This window comes from Anabrus simplex, chromosome 2, assembly GCF_040414725.1.
Source record: "Anabrus simplex isolate iqAnaSimp1 chromosome 2, ASM4041472v1, whole genome shotgun sequence".
NCBI classification, from domain to species: Eukaryota; Metazoa; Arthropoda; class Insecta; order Orthoptera; family Tettigoniidae; genus Anabrus; species Anabrus simplex.
This window is the reverse complement of record NC_090266.1, coordinates 728,991,646-729,018,780: the sequence shown is the minus strand read 5'-3', so window position 1 is coordinate 729,018,780 and position 27,135 is coordinate 728,991,646. Positions and strand designations below refer to the sequence as shown.

At 37.9% G+C, this 27,135-nt stretch overlaps 1 protein-coding gene across 8 annotated transcripts in view; it reads right to left on the bottom strand.

Moving 5' to 3' along the window:
* The window catches only part of LOC136864408 (atrophin-1), a 755,035-nt gene that overhangs the window by 23,181 nt on the left and 704,719 nt on the right, over positions 1 to 27,135 (bottom strand). For 7 of the 8 annotated variants that reach the window (XM_068226264.1, XM_068226270.1, XM_068226271.1 and 4 more), the window contains one exon: positions 9,924 to 10,016. The exons of the other annotated variant lie outside the window; for it this stretch is intronic. In XM_068226264.1, coding sequence (XP_068082365.1) covers positions 9,950 to 10,016 — 67 coding nt within the window. In that variant the 3' untranslated portion in view covers positions 9,924 to 9,949. The remainder of the gene's footprint in view (positions 1 to 9,923; positions 10,017 to 27,135) is intronic. 8 annotated transcript variants of the gene reach the window in all.

Genomic DNA, 27,135 nt, shown 5'->3' with positions numbered 1-27,135 from the left:
AAGGATTTAGAATCCGCCATATTTAGCGGGAAATCTGCTAAGTTTGCCACCCTGCTTCCCTGCTACCGGCGTGTCATTATTCCAAGTTACACCATCTTCACTGCCATCTCATCAGCCATGCACTGCAATTGAGACCGAGAGCATTCGAGGTCCCATCTTTTTGAACCTTTTAAAAATAGGGTCTAAACTGTGTGAAGCTATTCTCAAATGGTTTCTGGAGATGGTCTCTGACATTCCCAGCTGGTGTATGTGTAGCAGAAGCCACTCCTTCTGAATAAAGCTGTGTTGTTGAAGGTGTGCCAAACCACCAGCTGATAACTAGCGTACGTTACGAGTTGTATTTCCGAATGTGATACTTAGTGACTGGAAGCATTCTTTCAATAACTGCGGCTGTTGAAAGCCAGACCCTTATTTTTAAGTATATTTCATGGTTGTTCCCTACATTTATCACATCAGGATTTACCTAAATAGCTGTAAAAGTGATAAGAGAGACCACATTGTTTAGGCTAGGCATGGTATCACCTGGATAGTGCCAAAAGTTCCACGACGGAATGAATAAAAATAAATAACAGGAAAGTTTGCCGCATTTATGGATAACAACAGGTGTGGCGGTAAAGCGTTTTATTGCCATAATATTTAATTTTGTATGTTTTTTATTAACGCATACCCTAATATGTTTTGTCTGGCATCTCTGAAAGTCTCTGAAAGTAAGTACCGACATAAAAATCAATATTATTATTATTATTATTTGTTAGGTACATTGGCGAGTAAAACAATTGTGACTGGATTGATTTTATCATGTTTTAAACCTACTTCTCTCCCCAAAAAACACTATATTAGCCCGAGTTATGAGATATTAAATGATCACTTTGTTAATGATCTTGCCTGGCCTACATTAATAGACCTAGCAACAAACGTGAATATTTCTTAACTAAAGTAAATTAGTTTCCTCATACCGAGGTGGTGCAGCTCTATTTTAGACAGGCCCTCAGTGGAAGATAGTTGCATGTACCATTTTTACCGCAAATCAACCTTCCTGCCATTCGTAAATCTCTGGCAATACGTACCGGGGATCGAACTCAGGCTCCTGAGAACGGCAACTACGGTAATTATGCTAACCATTTTGCTAGCGGACATTCTTAACTACAAAACACCGACATATATACATGACTGATGTGCGACTGCAATGCGCAGATCGGACACTAAACTACTCCCCTATTTGTGTGACGTCATCAGAGCTGCAGTAGGCCTACGCTACAGAGGTGGACATTACTTAACTACAAAACACAGATAAACTGCGTGACTTCGACGCGTTTTCTTTGCGTGGGTCGTACAGACGAAACTATTACAAATTTGTGTAATGTCATCAGAGCTGCATAAGGCTTGTAACCGCTTTGAAGCAGAATCGTTGTTCTTCTCCGACGAATTGCGTTGGGGGGGTCTTGTATGCAAGATTTTTTTCCATTTTCTTTGTTTCGAAAAGAGAAGGGGGTCTAATACACGGGTATGTTGTATATTGGGTATTCAGCCCGAAGGCTGGTTTGATCCTCTACAGCTCCACCAACAGCTGTCATAGATAGCCGAGGTATCACTGAAGAGGCATACTAGGAAAATGAGGAGTGAGGTAGTTTCCGTTGCTTTCCTCACTGAGCCAGCAGTTGCTATTACATATCAGTCTGCCAAGCCCACTGAAATGCATGAACCAACCGACCCTATGAGCGATATTTTCACACCATTCATAACAGGGACTGGCTGCATAAGGAAAGGTATTACTAGAATTGCTCATACCTCAGTCACTTTCATATTGTCAAAGCCAAGGGTGAGACTGAGACAGGTCAATGAAAGTAAAAAATTTATTCTAGCTCATACCAGAAGACATAGTGCACTGTAAACACTACATCTCGCCAGCAAATGCTTAAATATTTTCATATCCCTTCTATATGTTGCCTTTGTTTCCTTTAGAATTTCCTCCAGGACTATAAACATAAGTGGACACAATACACTTCCCTGTCTTAGCCCAGTATAGTTTTTAAACCAATCTGTTGCTCTCTCCATTGGACTCTGGACACAACTGGAACAGTTTTTTTGTACATTACTTTCACTAGTTCCCTTCACTGCATTCCACATCCTTTTCTTTCCAGGGTTTCCCACACCGTTTCTCTATTAACACCATTGTATGCTTTCACTAGATCAAGGAATACCATCACCAGATCTTTTCCATATTCCTATTTTTCCAATTTCATATGCTGATATTACACTGTTCTTAAATGAAGTCATGCAAATTAAACAACTATTTTCTTTCAAGAATATGAAGTATCCTGATAATATACCATGGCCATCAGCACAAAATAGTTTGTTCTTTTATAATGAATTTCACACTGGAGAGGCTAGAAATGATGTTCCATCCCATCTAATTCTGGTATACAGATGATTACTGTAGAGATTCAGAATTATAAACATAGACCCCTGAATATGCAATGACTTATTTTTCTATTCTTGTAATTTGAACTAAAACAGCAGGTTCTAAACAATGCATGTTTTACTCATGTCTGTGCTTTGAAGCAATATTCTGTATCTCCAGAGTGGGCAAGAAGTAACTAGACTTTAATTAATGGCTGTACAATGTTTAATATCCATGGAATCATGATGAAAATGGGGCGTATATATACGCCATTAAATAGAATTTCAACTTTTGCACATTGGTATTATAGGTGGTAGCCATGAGAGAGCATACATGCAGTAATAGAAAATATGGCAGATAGTATGTTGGTTTAGATGTGAGCAGTGATTGGTGTAAGCTATGAAGTACAGAATTCCATTGTTCTAGTTCAAGAGATGGTAGCGCACAGTGAACGGAAGGAATGCCATAATCCACCTGAAGATAGTAAAGAACTGTCACTCGAAGACGTTGACCACAGATTCAATTAAGGATGCAGGAAGAAGTGGTTGTCCATCCATGTACTGGTCTGAGGAGAACACGGCTATTGTACAGGAAATGTTCAATAACAACCAGACTTCAATCAACACGTCAGGCAGCTTGCAAAAGCTATACATTGGTGGAAAATGTCATATAAGTGAACAATTTAGGGTTTAAAAAAAAAAAAAAAAAAAAAAAAAAAAAAAAAAAAATCAAGGTTTATGTATAATTTGTTTTATTGATAACTGTAATGTATACAAATGTGTCAAATCCAAGAATTTTGTGGTGTTTTGCACCGCTGAGGAAGAGAATAGTTAGCTCTCGAAACATGCATGGGAGGTAATATAATAAAATGTGAAATATTGACAAGGCGGAAAAGTGTTTCATAGATTGAATGCAAGTCAATACGAACAAGATTGAACCATCATGGTTAAAATAATCAAGTGTATAAGGTGTTAAAGGAAGAAAATTTCTGCCCATAGAAACCCCATCAATGCAGAAGTGAATACAATACAATACAAATATTCCATAGTGGCGGTTTCGACAATCTACAAGATAGACATTATTGGACTGCACACTATTCTGAAATGACAGTGAAGAAGAGGCAGAACATCCAAAAGTGACCGTGTGGTTGGGAATGTCATCAGGCCATACCTTTGGTGTGATACTGCAATGGGACAAAATTTCAACTCCAAGTCAGTTTTTGCATTTATGTTAATACTAACGGCTAATTATAGGTTAGGTATTGTTTAGTATTGTCAGAATCACGTATTACTTTGTTAGCATACTGTGTATTTGTTGATGTAGGCGAGTCATTGTTTTCACGTTGTAAGAACTCTATGTTGGACTAGTGGCGTTCTGTTTTTAAAAAGCGGGAAATCTTGGTAAAACAAGCAAACTAAATATAGAGAGTTGTGCAAGTTTTTGGTGCCGGTAAATGAAGTGGGTCTCCGACAGTTTTCAAGGCCTCAGTGCGCCAAACTGGTGTCATGTTTTCAAATGGTGTCCCACTTGTGATAAACATGGAATACTGGAATAAGCTAGTACAGAGATATGTGATTTGTAGAGGTTTCCTTTGTGGCTGGTTTGATGGAAGAGAGGTATAGTTGGTGTTGAGTGGTGGGAGTGTTGAGATCGGGTTGTGCTGCTTGAAGTGTGCAGTGTTCGGCCATGATGTATGCTGTTGTATGACTGTTGGAGATTGGTCTCATCTATGTATGTCCGGCTGAGAAGCACCGCAGGATTAAGGAGCATTAAATGCTCTCTACACTAAATGTTATACCCTATGAAGTGCTATGCCAAAACACTGGTGTTATTCAATGTGAGTATGAGTTCAATGTAATAAAAAGAAGGAACAAAGTTCTTGACACCTAAGTTTTTCGAGAGTTTAGCCAAGGCATGGTGGCATTTAAGATCAACCTCAGACTACAATTAATCAACCACTACAAATTAATCCTATATGATGTAGCAGGTTATGCTACATAGATTTGTCATCCCAATTACTCAGACTAGTCAGACTGTGTATAAATTCAACTAAAGGTTTTGTATTGTATATATATGTACAGTGAGTTTTGTGTATGTCAAAGGACGGACTAAGTCCGAATGCAGTATTAATTCGAATGGTCATCGTACCAGCTAATATATTAAAGTTGTAACTACGAGAGGTAACTTCTGTTCGCGTTGTAAATACGAAGAGATGCAGGGTATGTTTGAGGTGATTTATGTTTTGTATTTTTGAGGAGGTTAAGGAGTCTGTGGATTCCATCCCTGACCATTTAGGAAATATGTGAATGCCGGAACTGCAAACATTGAATTCTGAGGTATGCAACCGTATTCCCATTTAACAAAGGACGTATAAAATTAATTTCAATATATTTGAATGGACAGTGTCTCATTTCAGACTAGGGTATAACCTACCTAGAATCTCCTAATGCCTTCACTTTTCAGTACAACAAGTCATCAGGCTGAGAAAGCAAGTCGGGATATTGTCAGCGTATGACCCCACCCTGAAGGTAAATTTAATTCTCATGCTTATTTTATATTGTGTATCATCAAGTACACTGGCACCCAATCAGTTTTGTTAGTTCAGTTCCAGAACAGTCAATTAAATGTAAATGTACTGGGGAGTCCAGAAGCTGTAGATGCTGTCAGCCTGTCGCAGCAAATTCATTTTATAATCAAAATAGATGAAGGACCATTACCCTGTCTAGTGTTAGCTTAAAGAGGTTGTCTTCAGTTTAAATTCTAGATAGCTGCTGATCACGTTGTGGAGCTTGTGATTAATTAGCGAGATTTCAATACCATGAATTCTTAATGCTACCTTCAGATGCTTGAAGATTACACAGTGTCCATGGTATCTGGTAGGGGAAATATCAATGACCTTATTTTCATGCACGATGGTGTACCCACCTCAATTTGCAAATGTTGTACATACATGGTTGAATGAGAAGTTTCCAGGATGTTGGCAGGGGTGGTGCTGAACATATGAATGGGCTGCAAGAAGTACAGATCCCAAACACCGCAACATATTCCTGTCGGGTTAGGCAAAGGATGAAATATACTGAATAAAACTTTGCACAATAGGATTGGAAGTGTAGATTTCAGACCACATCACCAATGTCCCACACAACTTCCTCCAGAAGTCTGTGGATTCCATCCCTGATCATTTAGGAAATTTGTGAATGCCGGAAGTGCAAACATTGAATTCTGAGGTATGCAACCGTATTCCCATTTAACAAAGGACGTATAAAATTAATTTCAATATATTCATTCATTCCATCCCTAACCCGATCATTCACTGGAAAACAGGTTGTAGGTTTTCATATCTGCATTGTAAATATACAATTTATACTACTTTTTTCAATGCCTAGTTACTTCCCACCCACTTTGGATTGTCTTCCTGTTTTCACTATTTTCTTCCTTCCTTATCAGTCACCATGAACTGAGGTTTGCTATATTGTGCATGGACTGGCAAGAAAGATAGTCTGCAGAATAATGCTCCTATCATGCTATAGCTGAGAAAGAGTTGATGCGCACCTTGTCCTGTTAAGTACTTGCCTTCTTCCTATACGCCTTGAGCATAAATGATAAATTTTCAATATAAGATATTGTTTCCTATATACAGCTTAACCCCTATTTTGCGTGATCTTCATTTAGCGTAAACCCGCATTTAACGGACGAAATTTTCTGTCCCGAAAATTATTCCGTAAGAGCAATGCAAATTTATATTCGATTTAACGTAATTCACAATAGCGCAAAACATGAATTTAGTGCTAAGGAAATGTTAGAATTCTCAAATTTTATTTCTATTCATTTTGGTTATGGGACAGTAAAACCTATGAAAAAGATGTTATAAGTTTGCTAAGGATGATTCAAGGCAGAAGAGGAATTTAGAGTGCGGGCACTTAGGTCTAAAGTGAGATGTCGGACTCTGATACACATCCGACCGCGGCCGCTGTAGTACAGTAGAAAAGAACCCCCGTTTTAATGACAATGTCATTATAACCTTCAAAAATTCCTGTATTAATCTCTGCAATATCCTTCGGTTACAATGAGAACCCTTTTACTGATTCATCCATTATTACAGGCAAATTCGGGCGTGTTAAGTTTTTATCTGTTATCAATATTCATACACTCTACTCCAGTGGTTATATTGAATGTGATCATCTTCTGCATCGATTCCTCGCTAAGTGCGAACGAGTCGACTGAGTGAACCTAAACTCTCTTCACAACTCTGACTGGTATAAATAAACATCGGGATAACATGGTTTAACTACAGTGCAATGACAGCAATTATGAACTCCTTAGAAATAAAGGCTGAAGTAAAGAGTCGCTTAATTTTAAATACTATGTACTGAAATAAAATAAGAATGTGATACTTTTCCTTCTCAAGAAACAGCGGTGTGCATAAAATTTCAGAGGTTAGATTATGTACTTTTGCATCCTTCAGAAAGGCTGTTCCCATGTAAATTTTTAGTGAAAATGTTATAATTCTACAGGGAAAGTGAAATATGTTTTCATGATACGTCCGCGGTAAACCTAGTTTAGGTGGCGATGTTTGAAGTAAGAAAATGGAAATGTTTGCTACAAGCCTCTGGAGTGATGCTATTACAATTTTTAAGAATGAAACTGAATATGCATGTTCAGACTATTGGAATTAGGAAATATGTGCTAATGAGTAAGCCACTACTTGGAAAAAAATCTGCAAAAATGTTTAAACAAACTGATTGCTGTTTCATATCGATTTTAATGGGGTTTTGTGCCAGTTTGGTATCTTTCCCGACTTTTATGGAAAATCATGGGTAACGTTATAAGAACAACCTTAATCCGAAGCGGATTTGCATTCACCGAAAAAATCTGTCAAAAGGAAGTGTTATCCATGGGCTCACCTTTATCAGGAATAATAGCGAACATATTCCTAAATAACATTGAAAACAATTTTTTAAACAACTAAGAGACATAGAGGGAGACAAAGTTTTAAGAGGCGTGCAACTACACTGATCGCCAAAATTAAACGATCACTTGAATTTTCTAAGGAAAAAACCAAGTTAAATTTTGAAACATTTTTAAAAATTATTTACATTGGTCATTTAAAAAAATGTAAATAATGTTATCTGTCTGTTATTGCTACCCTTATTTAGATTTTTTTTTTTCATGAAAATAATCAGTGTAAATAATGAAACAAATGTTTCACAATTTAACAACTTTTTTTGTTTGTTTGGAAGTTCAAGTGATTCATAAATTTTGCCAGTCAGTGTAAAAGAAGCTGCAGAGCTGGTTAGAAACAGAGGATTATGGAAGCACTTAGTTAATTCGCAGAGGCTTGCAGACTGAAAGCTGAAAGGTGTAACAGTGTAGAATGAAGATGCATGTATGACATAATGATCCATCATCTAGCAAACACATTTCCTTACATATGTGCCTTCAGCAATTATTCATTTGGGTTCAGCAAATAGCGTAGGTCTTTTATCTGATGATGGTGCAAAGGAACAAATTTGTTAGGGCGTACCCAAGCACTTATTTATTTGATTAAATTTATTTATTTATTTTCAAACAACAATCTAAGCCAAACTTAGTTATAGTGCAATACAGGTCTCTTGCTTATATAGCAGGGGCAGTTTAACACATGAGTATTCTTCAGCACAAACCGTACAAAGTTGTAACTACAGTACAATGTGTAAGGTATATATCTTCTTGTTTTATTGCTGTCACTGTGTAAATAATGTGTGATGATACAATTTATGTTAATACAGGCAAAGAACTCTGGAAAAGGTGTGCCTTCTACCGAAACCTCAATTTAAGGTACACCCCCATTTAAGGTTAAAAAATCAGGTCCCTGTGAAAACTTTAAATAGGGGTTGTACTGTATATTATATGAAAAAAAAACACCCCTACAAAGCACTATTTTTCTTGCATATATTACCAAGGCAAATGCACACTAGGATTAATGATTAGAAACTAGACTTTCAGTTTCATGGCTCATAGCAGATACGCGTCTCTACTGTACAATTCACTATATTGTTAATACAGACATCTGCCAATACTTTAGCCCTTTAATGCACAAATGTGCAATTAAGATTTCATTCACATGCCAAAGTGCTGGAAGTGGTCATCACTGATGACCAGACATAACTGAACATAGCACTTTTTGAAGCTAAAGTACAGTTACAACACTAATTCTTCATTGCTAATGACTGCATCTCAGATGCTCATTTATATGACTACCGAGAAAGGAGCTTGTTTTCATACAGTGGTTGATATCAGCATCATGCATCAGAAGCAACTGAGATGTGTCAGGACAGATCACAGATACTTATAGATTGCCTTTACTGTTTCAATTAAGAGCTCGGAACATGGTACTTCTTATATGCAAATCTGGTCCGATTTAATCTATGTTCCTGAGCTATCCATACTGCACTCTTAATTTAATAAGGCTAAGATAGAGTAGGGAACAGCCGAGTCCTCCAGAAAGGTACAATTTTCCTACGGTTGAAATGGAAAAACTTTTTACCGCTGGCTAGCAATTATATTCGACTGATTTGTCTCCTAAATCCACGGGTACTCGCAACATTGGTCAAATTATTAGCCTGAGCTATAGTGGTAAGGCTCATTAAAGTTTACACTGTTACTAATGAATGATTAATTTTTAAGAGCCTTTGGACATCTTAAGCCATCGGCCTTGTGTATTCAAATGTGAGCAGGACCTGTCGTGGATATGTTAACCGAGTGACCTTGTCGTTAGCTGCTCACCAAGGTGGTCATCGTTAGAAAACTGACCAATACACGTGAGTGTTCCAAAATGGAAAGTGACTTTCCAATATTTTGGATTCCATATAAGACTGTAAAGTTTCATGGCTGATGACTTACAATAATTATCAGTCGTATAAAACTACACCACCACTTATGTAGAAATCGGCTTGTCTGTCTGTCTGTGATAGTGTGTTGTATGAATGTAGGATTCAAGGAAAATCCACAATCAGTAAAGGACTAAATCAGCATTTTCATGCAGTTGAACAGAAATCCCTTTCACTGATAAATTTGAATGATCTGTTTTCCAAGTCGAAGTTGGGCATAACAAGTATTTTCGTTCCTACATCATCAGCTGAAATTTCTGCTAACAAGCCACGAAGGACTTTCCCATCCAATACAATTCCAGAAGGAACATTTCTCTTATGATGCATAAGATGTTGGCAAGAAGAAAAAAAAATGTACCTGCTGAGCAATATTGAAAAATTGAAGCAGGTTGCAACAATCAGGACATACATAAAGAGTAACAACCTTACTCTAACTGACTGGCATAAAATTCACCTAGGCAAACTAAGTAGTGAATTACTCAGTAAATGAGCACATAACCTCATTGTGATATGCGATAAGTCTGATTTATACAACTGCATTACAATGGAAATAAGAGGAGATTTTGTAAAATTGTCACATGCTACTAGTTTTACATTCTTCCTATAAAATTAGTTTTATAATAATGAAAATTGTGTCCAAAAAAACTCCATACCTCTATTAAATTTTTTATATACAAATTTACGGTCGAGATCCTCTTGCAGCCTCTTCGAGGGCTCTAACTTTCATTTCACGTTCTCGCTGCTGCCTGTATAACATAAAAGAAGGAAATATATGAAGCCACAAGGTACAGCTACTACTCTTAATCTAACACTCCAGCTGTATTACTGAAACTGAATTAGATTGTAATCCTAAAAATTTAAGTAGACACCACCGCACATGTATTATTTCAAAAGAAAACATTCAAAAGGTATACATAGACAGGGCGACTAGAATTAAACCTTCAGCATCCAAATGCAGATATTCTCTTTTGTTCTGGTGACTGATGGTTATCATGGGAGCTAGAATCATTACTCCTATCAGCCCTATGTAAATGCTGCTGTTATTGCAAGTTACTGGCTTAAATGTGGAGCATGAGTATAGTTAGTTATAGTATAAGCTTTGCAAGTAGACATTTAGTCTGATTTTCTCTTCAAAAAGTCATTGTTTGTAATAAATAATGTTATTGGTTTTACACCCCACTAACTACTTTTATGGTTTTTGGAGACAAAGAGGTGCTGGAAATTTGTCCTGCAGGAGTTCTTTTACGTGCTAGTACATCTACCAACACGAGGCTGACATATTTGAGCACCTTGAAATACTAACGGACTGAGCCAGGATCGAACCTGCCAACTGAAGCTCAGAAAGCCAGCGCTCTACCTTCTGAGCTACAACCTGGCAGTCTATGTTTGAAACTTGTGTCTAACATTAATATACTTGCATGTGGTTTGTGAAGCTTTTGACAAAAATCAAACTAGTATGTAACCCTAACAAAGAAACCAGAACCAACATTAATACCAGTGATTACTGTGGGCAGAATTAAGAGTAGTGCCACTTCACTGCAAATTAACAAGCTACATCAAACAGATGTAATACAGAATCAATGGTATGAGTTCAACAGTTCTTCAATTACTAATTTTCTTAAAATATGGACACAGTTAGAGAAGACCTGTGTACAGTAAAACCTCGATCCATCGTTTTTAAAGGAGGGGAAAAATGATGATGGATGCGGGAAAATGATAAATGTGGACGACATAAAAAATAGGGGGAAAGCAAAATAATAAAATTCGGGTACAGTATTTGGGTATTTTTCGTCATATAATAATAATAATAATGAGATTCAAATTAAAATATTATTATAACAGCAATAATAATGGCGTGTGGCCTCCAAAGTCGGGTACAGGTCTTTCAAGTTGTCGCGTGATAGGCGATCTATCCACTTATGAATGTGCGGCCCTACCTAAGAGGAATCCTAATGTGTAAGTCGGCGCACACACACGCACACACACACAGCCCCCGAACTGTCGGAATTAACCAAGGACGTTAAAATCTCCGACCCGATCGAGACCCCTTGAACCGAAGGCCAACACGCACTAACCATTTAGCCATGGAGGCGGACACGCTCGTACTATATATACATAACGGTATAAAAATATTGCAACCATGGCATATCCGATGAAAATAAAAAGTGTGACTTTTACGCCCTTTCGTTTCACTTTTTTTTTATATCTCGCAATAACTGAAAAACTTTAAGGTCAGTTCTCTTATCGCAAATTAATGATATACGTGGATATTACGGCGATAACCTGTAATTTGGTAGATTCCTTAGACCCTTCGCCAACGACAGGTTAGAAATTCCAAATGCCGAGGCTCGGACGATGTCACAGAGGTTAGAAATTACACATGGTGCGTCTCGGACAATGTCACAGCAAGCTATGCGAGGCTGCCAACTTAGTTTTAAGACCAGGCTAGTGAAAAGATTATTGGTCTGGCTTGGTAAGGTCCGGCTTGTAACAAGTAGGGCATGAGGCAACAAAGTGGTCAACAGGCCTCTAGCATCCCACACACTCCAAGGCACAATGCGATTAATAACCCTGTAACTAATTAAAATGTACCCAGCACGCGCCATGACTATTTAAACTGCACGATTTTCTCATTTTCGACGAAGATGGCAGCCCTAGCCAGCCTATAGCAACACAGAAAATGGTGGCAAATTTGAGTTTTACAGTGCCTCCGTTTTGATTCTTGTAAATAAAAATACTTCTAGGAGTAGGTTGGTAGGTAGAGGAAAAGCGTTGGCACCAGGAGGCTCGTAGTAAGGTTGCGCGTGAATAACCTGTGCACAGAACTCCAGCCTACAAGATCCTTACTCAAGACTAGCAAATCTGAATCGGTCGTACATTCTCGCGTAACAGGTTGCCGCTATTATATCCTGGAGTATTGAGCTGTCTCTTTAGATTCAAAAAACTTTTGTGTATATTTTTCTTACGTACAATCGATCCATGCAGGAAAATTGTCGCAGAGAACAAATATTTTTTGACGATCGATGCAATAAAATGATAGTTCAAGGAACGATAGACGTGAGGAAATTTGAAATTGGTTTATACGGAACATTTTTGGGACCGAATAAATTGAACGATGAATATGGGTAAAAGACAGTTCCGGGAACGATGCATCGAGGTTCTACTCTACTTACAACAAGATTTTATTTTTCTAGTTGTGGTACCAGTTGTATGTATTCTTGTACTAAAGTTGCCCTGAGTAACTGAAACACTTAGGGCATGATACCGTCTCTAACCTGGTGCACTAGTGCATTCCATATGTATTTAAAAAGGCTTACATTGCTGAACAGGCTAACTACCCTAAAAGTCCCATACCAGAGTGTGGCAGAAGTCCTTCTATTGTAGATTATTCTTGTGGTCAATAACAACTGCACAATACTAGAATTCAATCGTTAATGATGATTATAAAAACCAAGACTCCTGCAGCCTAAAGTATGATTGGGAGTAGATTATGGTAATCCACAGTTTTCTCCCTAGATATCTAGCTAGTTTTCAATTCTTTGTTTTGTTAATGTGAGTTGAATACAACTCATGAAACCTCTCTGTGCCATTCAGAACAGTACAGGAATAAAATCACTGATATCCAGCAAGCATGTGTGGAGTTTAATCTCAACAGAATTTTAAATCACTCATAATCACAGCTGCTGTTTCTTGTCTATTAAAGCACCTCACAATAACTAAAAAATCAATATTCAATTGCTAATTTAGAGCGATTCACCATGAAACAATTGTCATTGAATAAGAATCAGTTCTAGAAATAGTTCTATCCTCCCGGAATGTCACACCTTGGGAAAGCAATTGTTGTTCCGTCTACTTTAGCTAATAGTATGAGAGAGTGAGGAAAATCTATTACTATATTTAGGATATTTGTAAACTGTAAATCATTTGGTATACCACAATTATCCATCGTTTTTACATAGCCAAGTTAGGTGCATAGTTTAGAAAGTCATCCAATACTGTGTTACAAAAAAGAGGAAGAACCTTCAAGACAAGATACAAAATGTACAGTGGCAATGCTTAACATCGAGAAGAATACTGCGTGCAGAACAAGGTAACGAGGATGGTAGTATGACGAGCAAGGTGCAGAAAAAATAATCCATGATTACAGAGGATCACACCAAACAAACCATAGTCAGACACATGGATAAATTCTTGATTATGCAACTTGTTCAAAGGTATTATTCTGTGCATAAGGAAACCCCTACTTCACATAAATTACTGACATCCTGTTAAAAAGACTTCAAGTTTGAAAGTTCAGAGGAAACCTTAAGAAGAATGATAAAATTGATGGGAATTAGTTTCAAGAAATTAATCGAACCTTCTTAAGAAAGCATCCTGACATTTATGTTAAACATGCAGCCTATAAAATCAATTTACAAATAAAGAAGAACGTGAACTGGTGGTGAACCTAGATGAAATGTGGTTTCACACACATTTCACTGTTCGCAAGTACTAGCACAACATCAATGTATTACGTGCATACACAAATAACAGCCCAAGCCCAGAGACCAACTGTGGGATATGTAAAGAAATGGGGCCATACCAAATGCATTCCTTATGTATGGATAGCTGCCAACTTTTAGAAATCAAAAATAGGAAGATTTTTTTATTCTTAGCTTTCATCATACATATAGCGCCACGGTCGAAGTGAAAAAAGGATGGGATAAAAGGCATACATATCTACAGTTACAATGTGAATTGACCATTAAATTAAAAACTTAAACTAAAGAATGTAAAAATGGTTACAAGAAAATGTACCTAATCACTCATTTATGACACATATATATAAATAATAATACAGTCGAACCTCGATATCTCGAGCATCCATTACTCGAATATTCAGTATTTCGAAGTAACTTAAATTTTCCGGCCGTTTGTCCTATTCTTCACGCGCATTTATTTCTCTATTACTCAAAGTACGGTTACATGAATTTCTCGATTTCTCAAAGCAAACATTTCATCCCTTGAAGCAAAAAATACTCTGTAACTAGAATTTTGTGCAACATTAACTGTGCAATACGGCATTTGTGGTTTGTGAGGAACAAGTAAAGAAAGGGTTACAGTGAAGCTGGGAACTAATATGACGGGAACCGAAAAACTAACTTCTAGTGATCGAAAAATCAGCAAAGCTTCGCTGTTTCTCGGGTGTTAATTAATTACCGGTCACGTACGAAAGTAAGCCCAGAAGTCGCGGATGACAAGCTCCATTTACGAAACTGGGCTGCATGGTATTGACAAGAAGTTTCAACGTGAAGGGAGGAAAGGTTAACCGCAACAAACAGAAGAGACTAACGGATTTTTTCCAAAGGTGTTAACGGAGCTAGTTTCTTGTTTCACTACTGTATGTACTGTATCATGTCTTCCAAAAAGTTACTATAATAAGTGTTATAATTAAAGTGATACCGTAAAATAGAGTTTCTTTGTATATTTTTAAGTACTGTTAAAAATAATGTATTCAGTAAAAGCCCGTAGATACATATGATTCAATTATGTGCTATAGGCTTACATGCTCAAAAATGGTATTCTCCATATCTCGAAATTTTGATAACTCGAAATAAAATTTATCTCCCAAGGTGATTCGAGATATTGAGGTTCCACTGTATTTATATCGCACAGACACACGCAACAAAACGCATAATAATTTCCTTTATTAGACTGTAAAATGAACAGAAATTTAATTTTATAGGCATCTCTGAAAACTTGGAGATAATGTTTGTTATGTTTTTTGGCCATAATGTGAAGAGAAAATACCAGAAACTGTTACCGACACAACTCCCTGAAATACATTCAATTCATTAAAATTTTGAAGTAGGAATGAACAAAAATGCACTGAAATACACTGAAATACACGAAACTACCACATACAAAACAGATCGGCATACATTATTAACATACGACTTTGATACGGGGAAAAGCACAGAACCGCTAGAAAAAAAAACCGCGTGGCCTACAACTCCAACGAAATTACGCACAGAAACGATGTTAATAGTGCGCGAACCACACAATAAGAAACTCATTCTTTCGTCCCGATTAACTGAGTTGCTAGCGCGCACTAGCCTCTGTTGCTTGTAGGACGACTGCCATCCTGAATCCCCAGCCGTAAAGCACACATACTGCTGTGCTGTAGCGAGCAGGAAACATGATACACGAAGGCGACGGACGATACACTCGCGAAATATAGCATCAAATAAATACGCTTGAAAATAAGGTTGGGTAAATTACACAAGCACATAAGAATTTATCCTATATCCTAGGAGAAGATTATTGACTGTACTGGAGGTTATATTGGTCAAAAATAGGAAGAACTAAAAAAAAAATTGGAAAATTGAAAAACGAGTTATAAAACAGAAAGTTTCCGGATAAATCAGAAGTGTTGGCAGGTATGTGTATGCAAAATCCAAATCAAGTGATTGACATCAGGAAATGAATATGGAAAATTTTAACAAAGTGGATGAGTAGGCAGGTAATACCATTACTATCCCCCAGACCGCATTAAGTGTGCTACACAATGCCCCCAGATTACAATAAAGAAAAAATAAAGCTCCAACAACAGCATCTTTAAAATGTGACATAGTAGGATGACTCCGAAAGAACAATTACGTTTGAAGAAGATATGACAAAACCAGAACTATTAGAATTGGTAAAACAAGACAAGCCAACTGCAGTATTCTTTACAGACCATAAACTACATCCAAAAGATTCCATTCCTCTATGACTACCTTCGTAACATCCCTACCTTGAACTCACTGAAATTATCTAGTCATATCAAAGGATTCATGTATGAAGAAATATGGTAAATTACTGGAAGAGTGACAGCTTATCATTTCCAGTGACACTGTTAGTGATGATGATCCAACCAACTTCTCCAGCCAATAGGAAATACCTGAGGTGCTTATAAAAGTACAAAGACTAATCATTCAAGAAATGTACAATTTGTATTTAGTACATGAATGTGCCTTGTGCATTATAAATTGAAGAGAAAATAAAGTAATTTGCATTATTATAAATAATAAGAATAATAAAAAAATAATATTGTTTGTTCGTTCCATTAACGATTTTTGACGGTTTTCAGAGATCTCGATGTGCCAGAATTTGGTCCCGCAGGAGTTCTTTTCCAAGCCAGTAAATCTACCGACACAAGGCTGACATATTTTAGTACTTTCATATACCACCAGAGTGAGCCAGAATCGAACCTGTCAAGTTGGCGTCAGAAGGCTACGGCTTCAACCGCCTGAGCCACTCAGCCCAGCACCATAAACAGCGTAATAAGGTCTGTTCCCACAGAAAAGAATATAACTGACACAATGACTGTACACAACTTCCAGAAGAAGCTGGCTAATAAAATTCTGTATTACTTACAAGCAAGATTTTGTTAGCACTTCATTCAAAATCCACGATGGAGGGAGTTCTTTATTTATTTATACAAACAAGGCCTATAGACACCAGAAGATAACAACTACACTGAATTATGATTAGGTTAAGATTCAGAAACCAAGTATTGGATTAGAAGGCCTTCCCAGGAGCAGATGTGGATTCCGACCAAATTTAGTGGTCATGAAATTGTTGACTGAATTTGAAGAAACTGAAGAAAGAAAGGGAAGCAAAGAAATGGAATGTAAATAAATTTAAGAAATAAGAATAGAAAGACTGTTTCAAGGAATGTGCTCCACAACAACTAAATAAAAGGTACAAGAAAGTAAATAGAGGAGGAGTGGACAGTACTGAGAAATGAGACCAATACGGCTTCTGGCGAAGAGACAAGAAGAAAGGCAAGATGAAGTAGGAATACGGGGATGTCGTGAGGTAGACGCCACTAACGGCAACCCTAAAGGTAGATTTTCGTGGTTTCCCTTTTTCACACCAGGCAAATGCAGTACCTGAATTAAAGCCACAGTCGCTTCCATACCACTTCTAGCCCTTTCCTATCCCATCGCCAACAAAAGACCTATATGTGTCATTGCAACATAAAGCAAATTGTAATTTAAAAAAAACCTAGGTGCACAAATATTCACAGTTGTCGTGTACCGACCTCCCAGGGGCTCAAACCGGCGGACTGCCAGGTGGAAGGCAGCCGGGGTTCGTAGCCGAGTCTCGAGCTCAAGGTGTCAGAGGAGATTAATTAGTGTTAGAATGATGATCAATGACAGGAGACACCTTGTAGTATTAAGGTAATTGAATAATAATTATAGTCAGATTTAGTTACTGTAAGAAAAGGGAAATATTTCAAGAAGTAACATGTAGTGGAGAGAGCTTGCAAAGTGCGCTTACAAAATTTGTTGACCAAGAGCGGAGACTTGTTGATCACAACAGGATATTTACTATGTATCAACAAACAAAGTTAGTATGCGGGCCAGGCGGCCTGCCTGGTGCCCGACAAAGGAACAAAGCAGAGTACAAGGCCAGTCAGGGCCAGTACAGATGCACTTTAGGAAAACAAGGAAAGATGAGGACAAAGTAAGACAGAAGACAGTAGTGCCTAGGTAGCAGCACTTACTGTGACAACTATTGAGAATAGCTACTTGAGGGCGCCACGGACTGGATGAACAGTTTGGTAATGCCTGTAAGACCCAACCCCTTGGTAGGAGGTAGGGATAGAACTTTGAGTTCAGGAGCGGAGATATAACCCCTGGCCAAGATGGCGCGGGGCCTTCTTCCAGCCAGTAGTTCGTACTTGTCAGTACGAGATTCTTTTCGAGCATAGCCCAAGTGCCGCAGGGCAAGATTCAGAGATACGCGTAGTAGAAAAGTAGGCGCATGTAGCAAGCTCACTCTCACTTTAGATCATCACATTCAGACTTGTAAATATACAGTACATAGTAGTTTTAGTGTCCTCAGTAATAAAGGACAGGGAAATAACTTCTTCTTTTATTTCGGGAGTTGCGGGACGAGTCATACCTACAAATTACCTCCCTACATTCCGCTCGGCAGGACAGGTAATACTTCAACATCCAACTGCCTGGTGACCAACCTACGAGATCGTCTCACTGGACAGGTAGGTCACGACACAGTTCAGAAGGAAAATTTCTTGTAGTGAAAGTAGAGAAGGTAGAAATATGGCAGGAGCACACTGAGCAACTACTGTAAATCAACGGAAAGTAGAACAGAATTTGACAGAGCTTTGAGGGACCTGAAAGTTATGAATATTCAAAAGTAATGTGAAATCTGTCCTAATGTACTACACAGATGCGAGCCATGGGAGACCTCAATGTGCAGGTTGGAAATGACAGAATTGGTAATGAAGAAGTGATTGGTCCATTTTGATATGGAGAAAGAAACAGTGAGGGAGGTAAGTTGATTGACTTTTTTGAGAGAAATGGGATGATTGTGAGTAACACCTGGTTTAGAAAGAACAATTGTAGAAGGATCACTAGATATGGCTGGGGTGAAAGGAGGACAAAAACTGTTATTGATTATTTTTTAGTTGATAAAATAAATCATTAACTGTTAATGGATGTAACAGCATTAACAAGTGAGAAGTTTGAAGGACACCACAGAGTAGTGGTAGCAAAATTGAAAACAGGTAAATTGTGAAAGTAAAAGAAATAAGACAGAAGAAAATAAAAGTAAGCTGTTAAGGTGTATATGGAGGAAAAAGCAAGTACCTGAGGATTGGTGTAAAGGTGTAATAATACCACTATTTAAGAAAGGTGACAGGGAGGTATGTGACAATTATCGAGGAATTACACTGTTGTCACAAGTAGCCAAAATATACATACCAGAAATAGAAAGTGAAGAAGAAGAATGGACCAAATTTAAAAACCCATTTTTAAGCTGTGCAGAGAAGATTTGTGGCAGAACTTCGGCGAGAGTGAAGGAAAAGTAGACACCTTGGTGGAATGAAAAGGTGAAAGAGGTTGTTAAACAAAAGAAGAAAGCATAGCAAGAATGGAATAGAGACAGGAACGAAGGATGTAAGATTAAGTATTAGGAAATTAAAAGTATGCGTAAGAAGGTAGTAAATGAAGAAAAGAAAAATTATTGGGAGAGATTCACACAAGGGTTGGAAAAGGATTTTGTATGGATTGATAAAAAGTAAGAGAAAATAAAAAATCTACACAAAACAAGTGAAGGAAGAAAGTGGAAATGTAATAACAGACCCAGAGGAGATAAAGAATAGGTGAAAACACTATTTCGATAAACTCCTGAATGCGAGAAATGATGCAGAAGAGTGTGTGGTGGTAAATGAGGATGATCCAGAAATGGAGAGTGATATTGCAATGGCAGAAGTGGAAATGGCTGTTAAACAAATGAAAACAGGAAAAGCAGCAGGGATGGATGAAATAAGTGTGGAAATGATAAAGGCAGCATGACCTATTGGTCTACTTTGTTTACATAGGCTGTTAAGGTGTATATGGAGGAAAAAGCTAGTACCTGAGGATTGGTGTAAAGGTGTAATAATACCAGTATTTAAGAAAGGTGACAGGGAGGTATGTGAAAATTATCGAGGAATTACTCTGTTGTCACAAGTAGCCAAAATATTGAAGAGAATAATAGAGAGGATGAGAGGAAGGGTGAAAAAAAAAATCAGGAGAGCAGTGTGGATTTCAACAGAGCAGGTCAACAATATACCCTATATTTAGTATGAAATTACTAAAAGAACAACAGTGGGAATATGGAAAAGATCTGGTGATGGTATTCCTCGATCTAGAGAAAACATACAATAGTGTTAATAGAGAAAAGGTGTGGGAAACCCTGGAAAGAAAAGGATAAGGAAGCCAATGAACGGAACTAGTGAAAGCAATATACAAGAATTGTTTCAGTTGTGTCCAGATTCCATTGGGAAGAACAGACTGGTTTAGAAACCAAACTGGACTAAAGACAGGGAAGTGTATTTTCTCCACTTATGTTTATAATGGTTAGGGATGAAATTCTAAAGGAAGCAAAGGCAAGATATGGAGGGGATATAAAAATATTGTTGTTTGCAGATGACATAGTGATCTGGGGGGGGTCAACAATACAGAAGTACAAATCCAACTAGAGCCATTAAATAACAATATTGAGAAATATATGAAAATGTGGAGAAGAGCAAAACAGTGGCTGATGACAGGAGGAGAAAGAGAAGGAAAAGGAATCGTTAGTATCAGGGTACAGAACCTTGAGGTTGTTGAACACTTCAAATATTTAATAATAATAATAATAATAATAATAATAATAATAATAATAATAATAATAATAATAATAATGCTATTTGCTTTACGTCCTACTAACGACTTTTATGATTTTTGGAGACGCCAAAGTGCCAGAATTTTGTCCCGCAGGAGTTCTTTTACGTACCAGTAAATCTACCGACATGAGGCCGACGTATTTGAGCACCTTCATATACCACCGGACTGAACCAGAATCGAACCTGCCAAGTTGGGGTCAGAAGGCCAGCGCCTCAACCGTCCGAGCCACTCGGCCCGGCACAAATATTTGGAAAGTGAAATAATGCAAGATGCAAGGTTGGATAAGGAGATCAGCAGAAGGGTACAAGCGGGAAATACATTCTACCATAATGTAAGGAACCTGGTGTGGACAGAGAAGCTCCTATGAAATGTAAAGATATAATGCACAAGTTGTACTATACCCCTATATTAACGTATGCAACAGAGACTTGGACTCTGACAGCAAGAAATGAGACTGAAATTCAGGCCAGTGAGATGAAGTTCCTGACGAGTATGGTAGGGAAGACAAGGAGCAACAGAGTAAGAAATGTTGAGGTCAGAAAAAAGGTAGGGGTAGAAAAACTGAGTGCTAGGATGGAGAAGAATAAATTGAGATGGTTTGGACATGGTATGAGGATGGAGGACGGAAGGATACCAAAACAAGTGTTGGAGGCAAGAAGGAAAGAGGGCAAGAGGGAGGCCCAGAGCAAGATGGATGGACTCTGCCAAGAACAATATAACAAAAAGAAGACTGGACTGGAATACAATTACTGAAGAGGAGTGGTGGAAGGAGAGGCAACGGTAGAGAAGTGCCATCAACACCCCGACCTGGCAGGAGCTGGACAAGGGGAAATGAAAATGATTATGATTAGAAAGATGTTTCTGAAGAATTTTGTGTGCAACTTAGTGCAGAAAGAAAGAGAAATGAGATGTTACAGAACAATACTGAAGATAAGATGCCGGGTTGAGTGGCCCAGACGGTTGAGGCGCTGACCTTCTGACCCCAACTTGGCAGGTTTGATCCTAGTTCAGTCGGGTGGTATTTGACGGTGCTCAAATTCACCAGCCTCATGTCAGTAGATTTGCTGACACATAAAACAATTCCTGCTAGACTAAATTCTGGCTGCTCGGCACCTCCGCAATCCACAAAAAGTAGTTAGTGGGACGTAAAGCCAATAACATTATTTTATTATTAAGATAAGATGGGCAGACTGGATCATAAATGAAGAGATACTGAATCAAATTTGGGAGAGGAAAACAAGTTGCCAAAATTTGAGTATGAGAAGAGAGAGACTGATAGGACACATCATGAGAGACCCAGGGATTGTTCAGTTGGTTTTTGAGGAAAGTGTGAGCAGTAAGAAAGGGCAGGGATAAAGCAAGACAAGAAAATGACAAACATATTAGAGTAGATGTAGGACAGAATAGTCACAAAGAGATGAAGTTTGCACAGGATAAGATAATAAGAAGGGCTATATCACACCAGTATGTGAATTGATGGAATATCATCATCATTATTCATTGGACATAACTGGCCAGAAAGGTGAACAGATGAAATCATACTTCTGAGTTATATTACACATTCCATTTTACCATCTTCCTATGTTTTTCCTTAGCATTGAGACTTCCCAAACAGTTGAATAATTAGAAAGTATCAGAATGATCATAATCTATTGTAGACTCACAGTGGTAAATGTCCTTTCTCATCATTAGTCACAGGTGGCTTTTCCTGCAGCATCCAGAATGAGGAAAATTATGTTCCGAGTTCATGACATCTTAGTTATACTTTTTTTATAGTCTCTGCATGCGCATGTGAGTCCAATAACTTGTGCTACTGCAGTATCTGTATTAGAGCATGTTAACTGCAATTATTTGGGTCTGCTCTTTGGTATCTTAGAATGAAAAGGGAAAAATCTGTGAAAATTTACCTTCACAGTAAGTCAGTGCCACACTTTAAACCACAAGCCTCTCACAATTGCAACACCCTACTGACCTACACTTTCTGTCAAAGTTAGATCAAGAGGTGAAAAGTGGAAGGTGTCACAGGGAGGAATAAGTGGTAACCACAAGCAATCTGCCGGATTATGTCTGAAATTCCGAGTTCCTAAGTAATCTTCAAGGGCAACTCCATGTGGGCATTGTTCTTATAAACATGAACAAACAAATTAATTTTTGGAAAATGCTTCTACATGGTAGGGGTTGTAAATACAGACAGACATATATCTTCAATATTATCAAGCCTCACACTATAAATTCACAACTATAAAGGTCCACCTCAAGGATGTTTTCGCCTTATGAAGATATTGCTTCATTCTTCGAAACTTTGAATCTTTTCCATTTTCCTGTAACTGGTATTAAGAGAGGATAGTTGCTCAATGGCACTTCCCCTTAAAACAATTATCACCACAACCACCAAAACTAGACAGTTTTCTGGCAGATATCCAACATAGTGTTCTTCAACACTTATTCCTTGCAAATAGTGGAATAGTGACAGATTTGAATTTTTGAGTCACATATTCCAATCCTATACACCAACAGCGATAGCGACATTTCTATACACTTAATAACAGTGATACAGGTTGTTAGACAGACCTCCCACTCAAGTAATCAATGATTGAGATTTTTATAATGCCTAAAGAAATAAATATCATTTTGTATCATTTTCAAAAATTAAAGTTTTTTAATTATGGAGTTGCTTATACTAACTCAGAATTTTCAATTCAGAAAAACTTAAGGTATCTGTAATTTTTGAAACATTTACAGTTTAATATGAAGCATTATTGATCTTTGTTTTGTGCACTACATATTCTAAAAAAATTGATAAGACAGTAAATATGAAGGCAATATATGAGGACAGATCAGAAAGTAATGCACAATAATTTTTTTCCCAAAAAGTTTAATATATACCAAAACCAAACAAATCACAAATGAACTTACATCTTTGACGTACTTTTCTACATAGTCACAAATTTCTCAACACATTTTTCCCATTGTGGTACCAAAAACAATATGCTCTGTTCATAGAAGTCCATTTGGTTGGAGTATAGCCATCTGCTGACTGCTGATTTCACTTCCGTATCTGTCACAAAGTGTTGGCTGGCCAGGAATTTTTTCATGGGACCAAACAGATGAAAGTCCGACAGTGTCAGGTCCGCACTGTATGGTGGATGCTGGAGCACCTCCCACCCACATTTGGTGAATTTCTCATGAACAGGAGCAGCAACATGGGGACAGGCATTGTCATTGACACCGTCAGCATTAATGTTGCAGCATTTGTCATGAAGGGCACGATGCAACTTAACCAAAGTTTTAATGTAGGCTGCAGCATTCACAGTGGTCCAGTGTTCAGCAAAGTCCACCAATAACACACCAAACATTTCCCTGAACACTGTCACAAGCATGTTCCTAGCAGACTGAGTCACTTTGAACTTTTTTCATACTGGGGAACCAGCATGTTTCCACTCCATAGAGGCCTGCTTGGTTTTGGGCGTGTGTACTGGTATGCCCACGACTCATCACCGATGACGATTCCTTTCAGAAAGTCATGCCCTTTTGAGATGTAACGTGTTAAGTGATCCATGCTGGTCATCAGTCGCTGGCCCTTGTGGTTGTCTGTCAGGTTCTTAGGCACCCAGCAAGCACTAACTTTACAGAATTTCAACATGTCATGAACAATGTTGTACACCGCACCATAGAAAATGTTGAGCGTCTGCGATAAGGTTTGCAGGTGCACATGACAGTCTTTCAAAATTGCTGTCTCAATGGTGCGAACATTCTGCGGAGTAGAAGCTGTTACCTGCCGCCCGGAGCGTGGCTAATCACTAAGGTTCACACGGCCCTCTTAGAAGAATGCACACCATCTGGAGACATTGCCACGGTCCAGTCAGTCATCCCCATACACGCCACACATGACCCTGTGAATTTCACTTGGTGTATGCCCTTTCTGCAGTACTAAGCAAAAAAACCATAACTCCACATTTTGTACAAAATAAGGTTTTCGTGCCTACTGAATCTCGCTATCACAACCGATCTGTGCATATGCAAATAATGGCTTAAGTGGCGTATATTCGTGCCAAATTTGTAATTTTTTAATAAGTCTAAGTCCCAAATTGATAGCAACCGGTAGCAAATAAGCAGTAAATCCACATACGAAGCCGGAATACTGTAAGTACACCAGTTGCCTGAAGACACGATTTCTTCGCTTCCCATCGAACTTTAATCGGCTGACCACCATATATCAAATACGTAGCAAAAGCGTGGTAACTCTCACTGACAAATTCTTACATTCTTAAGGTAAACTCATTATAGGTTTTACCACTGTAACACTGTAACAGGGATTAAATTTATATAAAAGTGTATTATATCAACTAACAGGAGGGAGATATCTCTGCATCGATTCATCAATATTTGTCTGAAGCGCAGCACTAATTAGTTGAAAATCAGCATAGTTTTTCTACACCCTTCATAATTGGTAACTGATCAATGCTGCCGAGTACTGATATTTAGACATGTCAGAAATAAGAATGAAGTAGAATTCTTTGTTATTATAAGGCATACTTATTTCTTTTAATTCCAGGTGGAACAATAGGGCCCCGATAAAATTTCTCCAGCTTGTTCTATCTACCGCCAATGTTTTCACCTCCCTCCATGTCTTGTTAACTCCAGCAATCTCCTTGTCTATGGTTCTCTTCCAGGTAATCCTCGGTCTGCCTTGCCTGCGACTGCTTTGTGGATTCCAACTCAATGCCTGCCTTGTGCTACTTTCTTGTGGTCTTCTCAGGGTGTGCCCAATCAATCTCCATTTTCTTCTCATTGTATGTTCCTGTATGGGACTTTGACTTGTGGCCTCTCCCAAAGGTCTCTGTTTGAGATGGTCTTTAGCCACCATATTCTCATAATGTATCTCAAACATCGATTTATAAAAGTCTGTAACCTTGTGGTAATGTCTTTGGCCACTTTCCAGGTCTCACTTCCATACAGTAACACAGATGTAACATTTGAGTTGAATATCATTGTTGCTTGTTGTTTAAAGGGGCCTAACATCGAGGTCATCGGCCCCTAATGGTACGAAATGAAATAACAAAAATTTCAAATTCATCCACTGACCAAAATAAAATAAAAAATGTCATGAAGAATGAATGGATGGACATGAACCCTACAAAAAAACAAAAACAAACAAACAAACAAACAAACAAAGAAAAACAGTGGATCAGACTCAAAAAGAAGGTAGTTAATTAGAGTATTACAGACCAAGGGACCATTTATTAAGCACAATGATGCTTGATGTCTGAAGGGGTGCCAAATTCACGTCTAAGGCCCCACAGAATGGTACATGTCACAAGTAAAGTAGAACCATGGTATTTGTCTTTTTGGGGTACTGATCAAAAGTAGCGAAGACTCACGGTGGTCCACACAAGATGGTACTACTCACAAGTATTGCAATTCGTACAGGGAACGCAGACCTATGGTGTTGCTCACACAATGGCGCCACTCATAGCCAATGCAAACCGGTAAGGTTCCTCACCTAGGTGTACTAGTCACGGGTGCTGGTATTCCCGTGGCAGAGTTGAATATCCTTAGCTTTGTTTTTATACGAATGTGAGGGGATCTCCATATTGGTTGTAACTGTGCAAAAGCTCCTTTGGCTTTATTTATACGACTCACCACATCTCTAAAAGCACCTTCATCCTGGCTTACCATGCTTCCTAAGTAGCAAAATTCCTCTACCCTTTCTATATCCATTCCATCTAGAGTCAAGCTACAATTGTTACGATGGTTTATGCGCATTTCCTTAGTCTTTTTTTTTTTTTAATTATTAATCTTTAAGCCTACTTCTTTAGCTTCTATTTTTAAGTCATTCAGTTTGATTTCAAAGTCCCGAAAACATTCTGCAAGAAGACAGAAATTATCCGCATAATCCACATCTTCCAATCGGTTATTTAATCCCCAATGAATGCCACGCTATCTATTCGTTGCCTCTCTCAGCATACAATCCAGTGTCATGATAAACAAGATTGGCAACAGTAGACATCCTTGTCTTACTCCACATTTTACAGCAAAAGGTTCAGACAGCTTCCCTTTATGTTCTACTTGACAACTATATCCAATTGCAAGCTATCCACTTCATGGCCGTATCGATGAGTAAAATCAACAAATTAATCTAAAAAACCACCTAATCGATACTTTATTTCTTTTGCCTTAGGCAAAATTAAAAATACATTAGCACACACAGAACATGTTTTGACAACTTAGTGGTGATCTTCAGCTGTATATAAATATCTTAGATGAGAACATTTGGACAGTAAGCACATTAGACCTTAAAACTATGTCCCATGGAATCCTAAAAACTATTGTTCTAGGTGCTTTAAATGAATAGGGGGGAGGAGGAGGTTGGGGGTAAGGAAATATGTGTGAATGATACTTAAATTACAATTCGCGTCTACAATTGTGTTTAAAAAGTTATATACTAAAGTACATATTTAAAATATTTAAAAGCATCTATGGTGAAATACTTTTGTAATAGCACTAGGTGTTATGAATAAAAAGTCAGTGTTTGTAACAATCTTCAGGCATTTGTGAGAAGAATACTTAATTTAAAATTCATGTCTACAATGATGTTAAAAACCTTGTTTCCTAATAAACATATTTAAAAATATCCTAAAGCATCTATGGCGAGGCACTT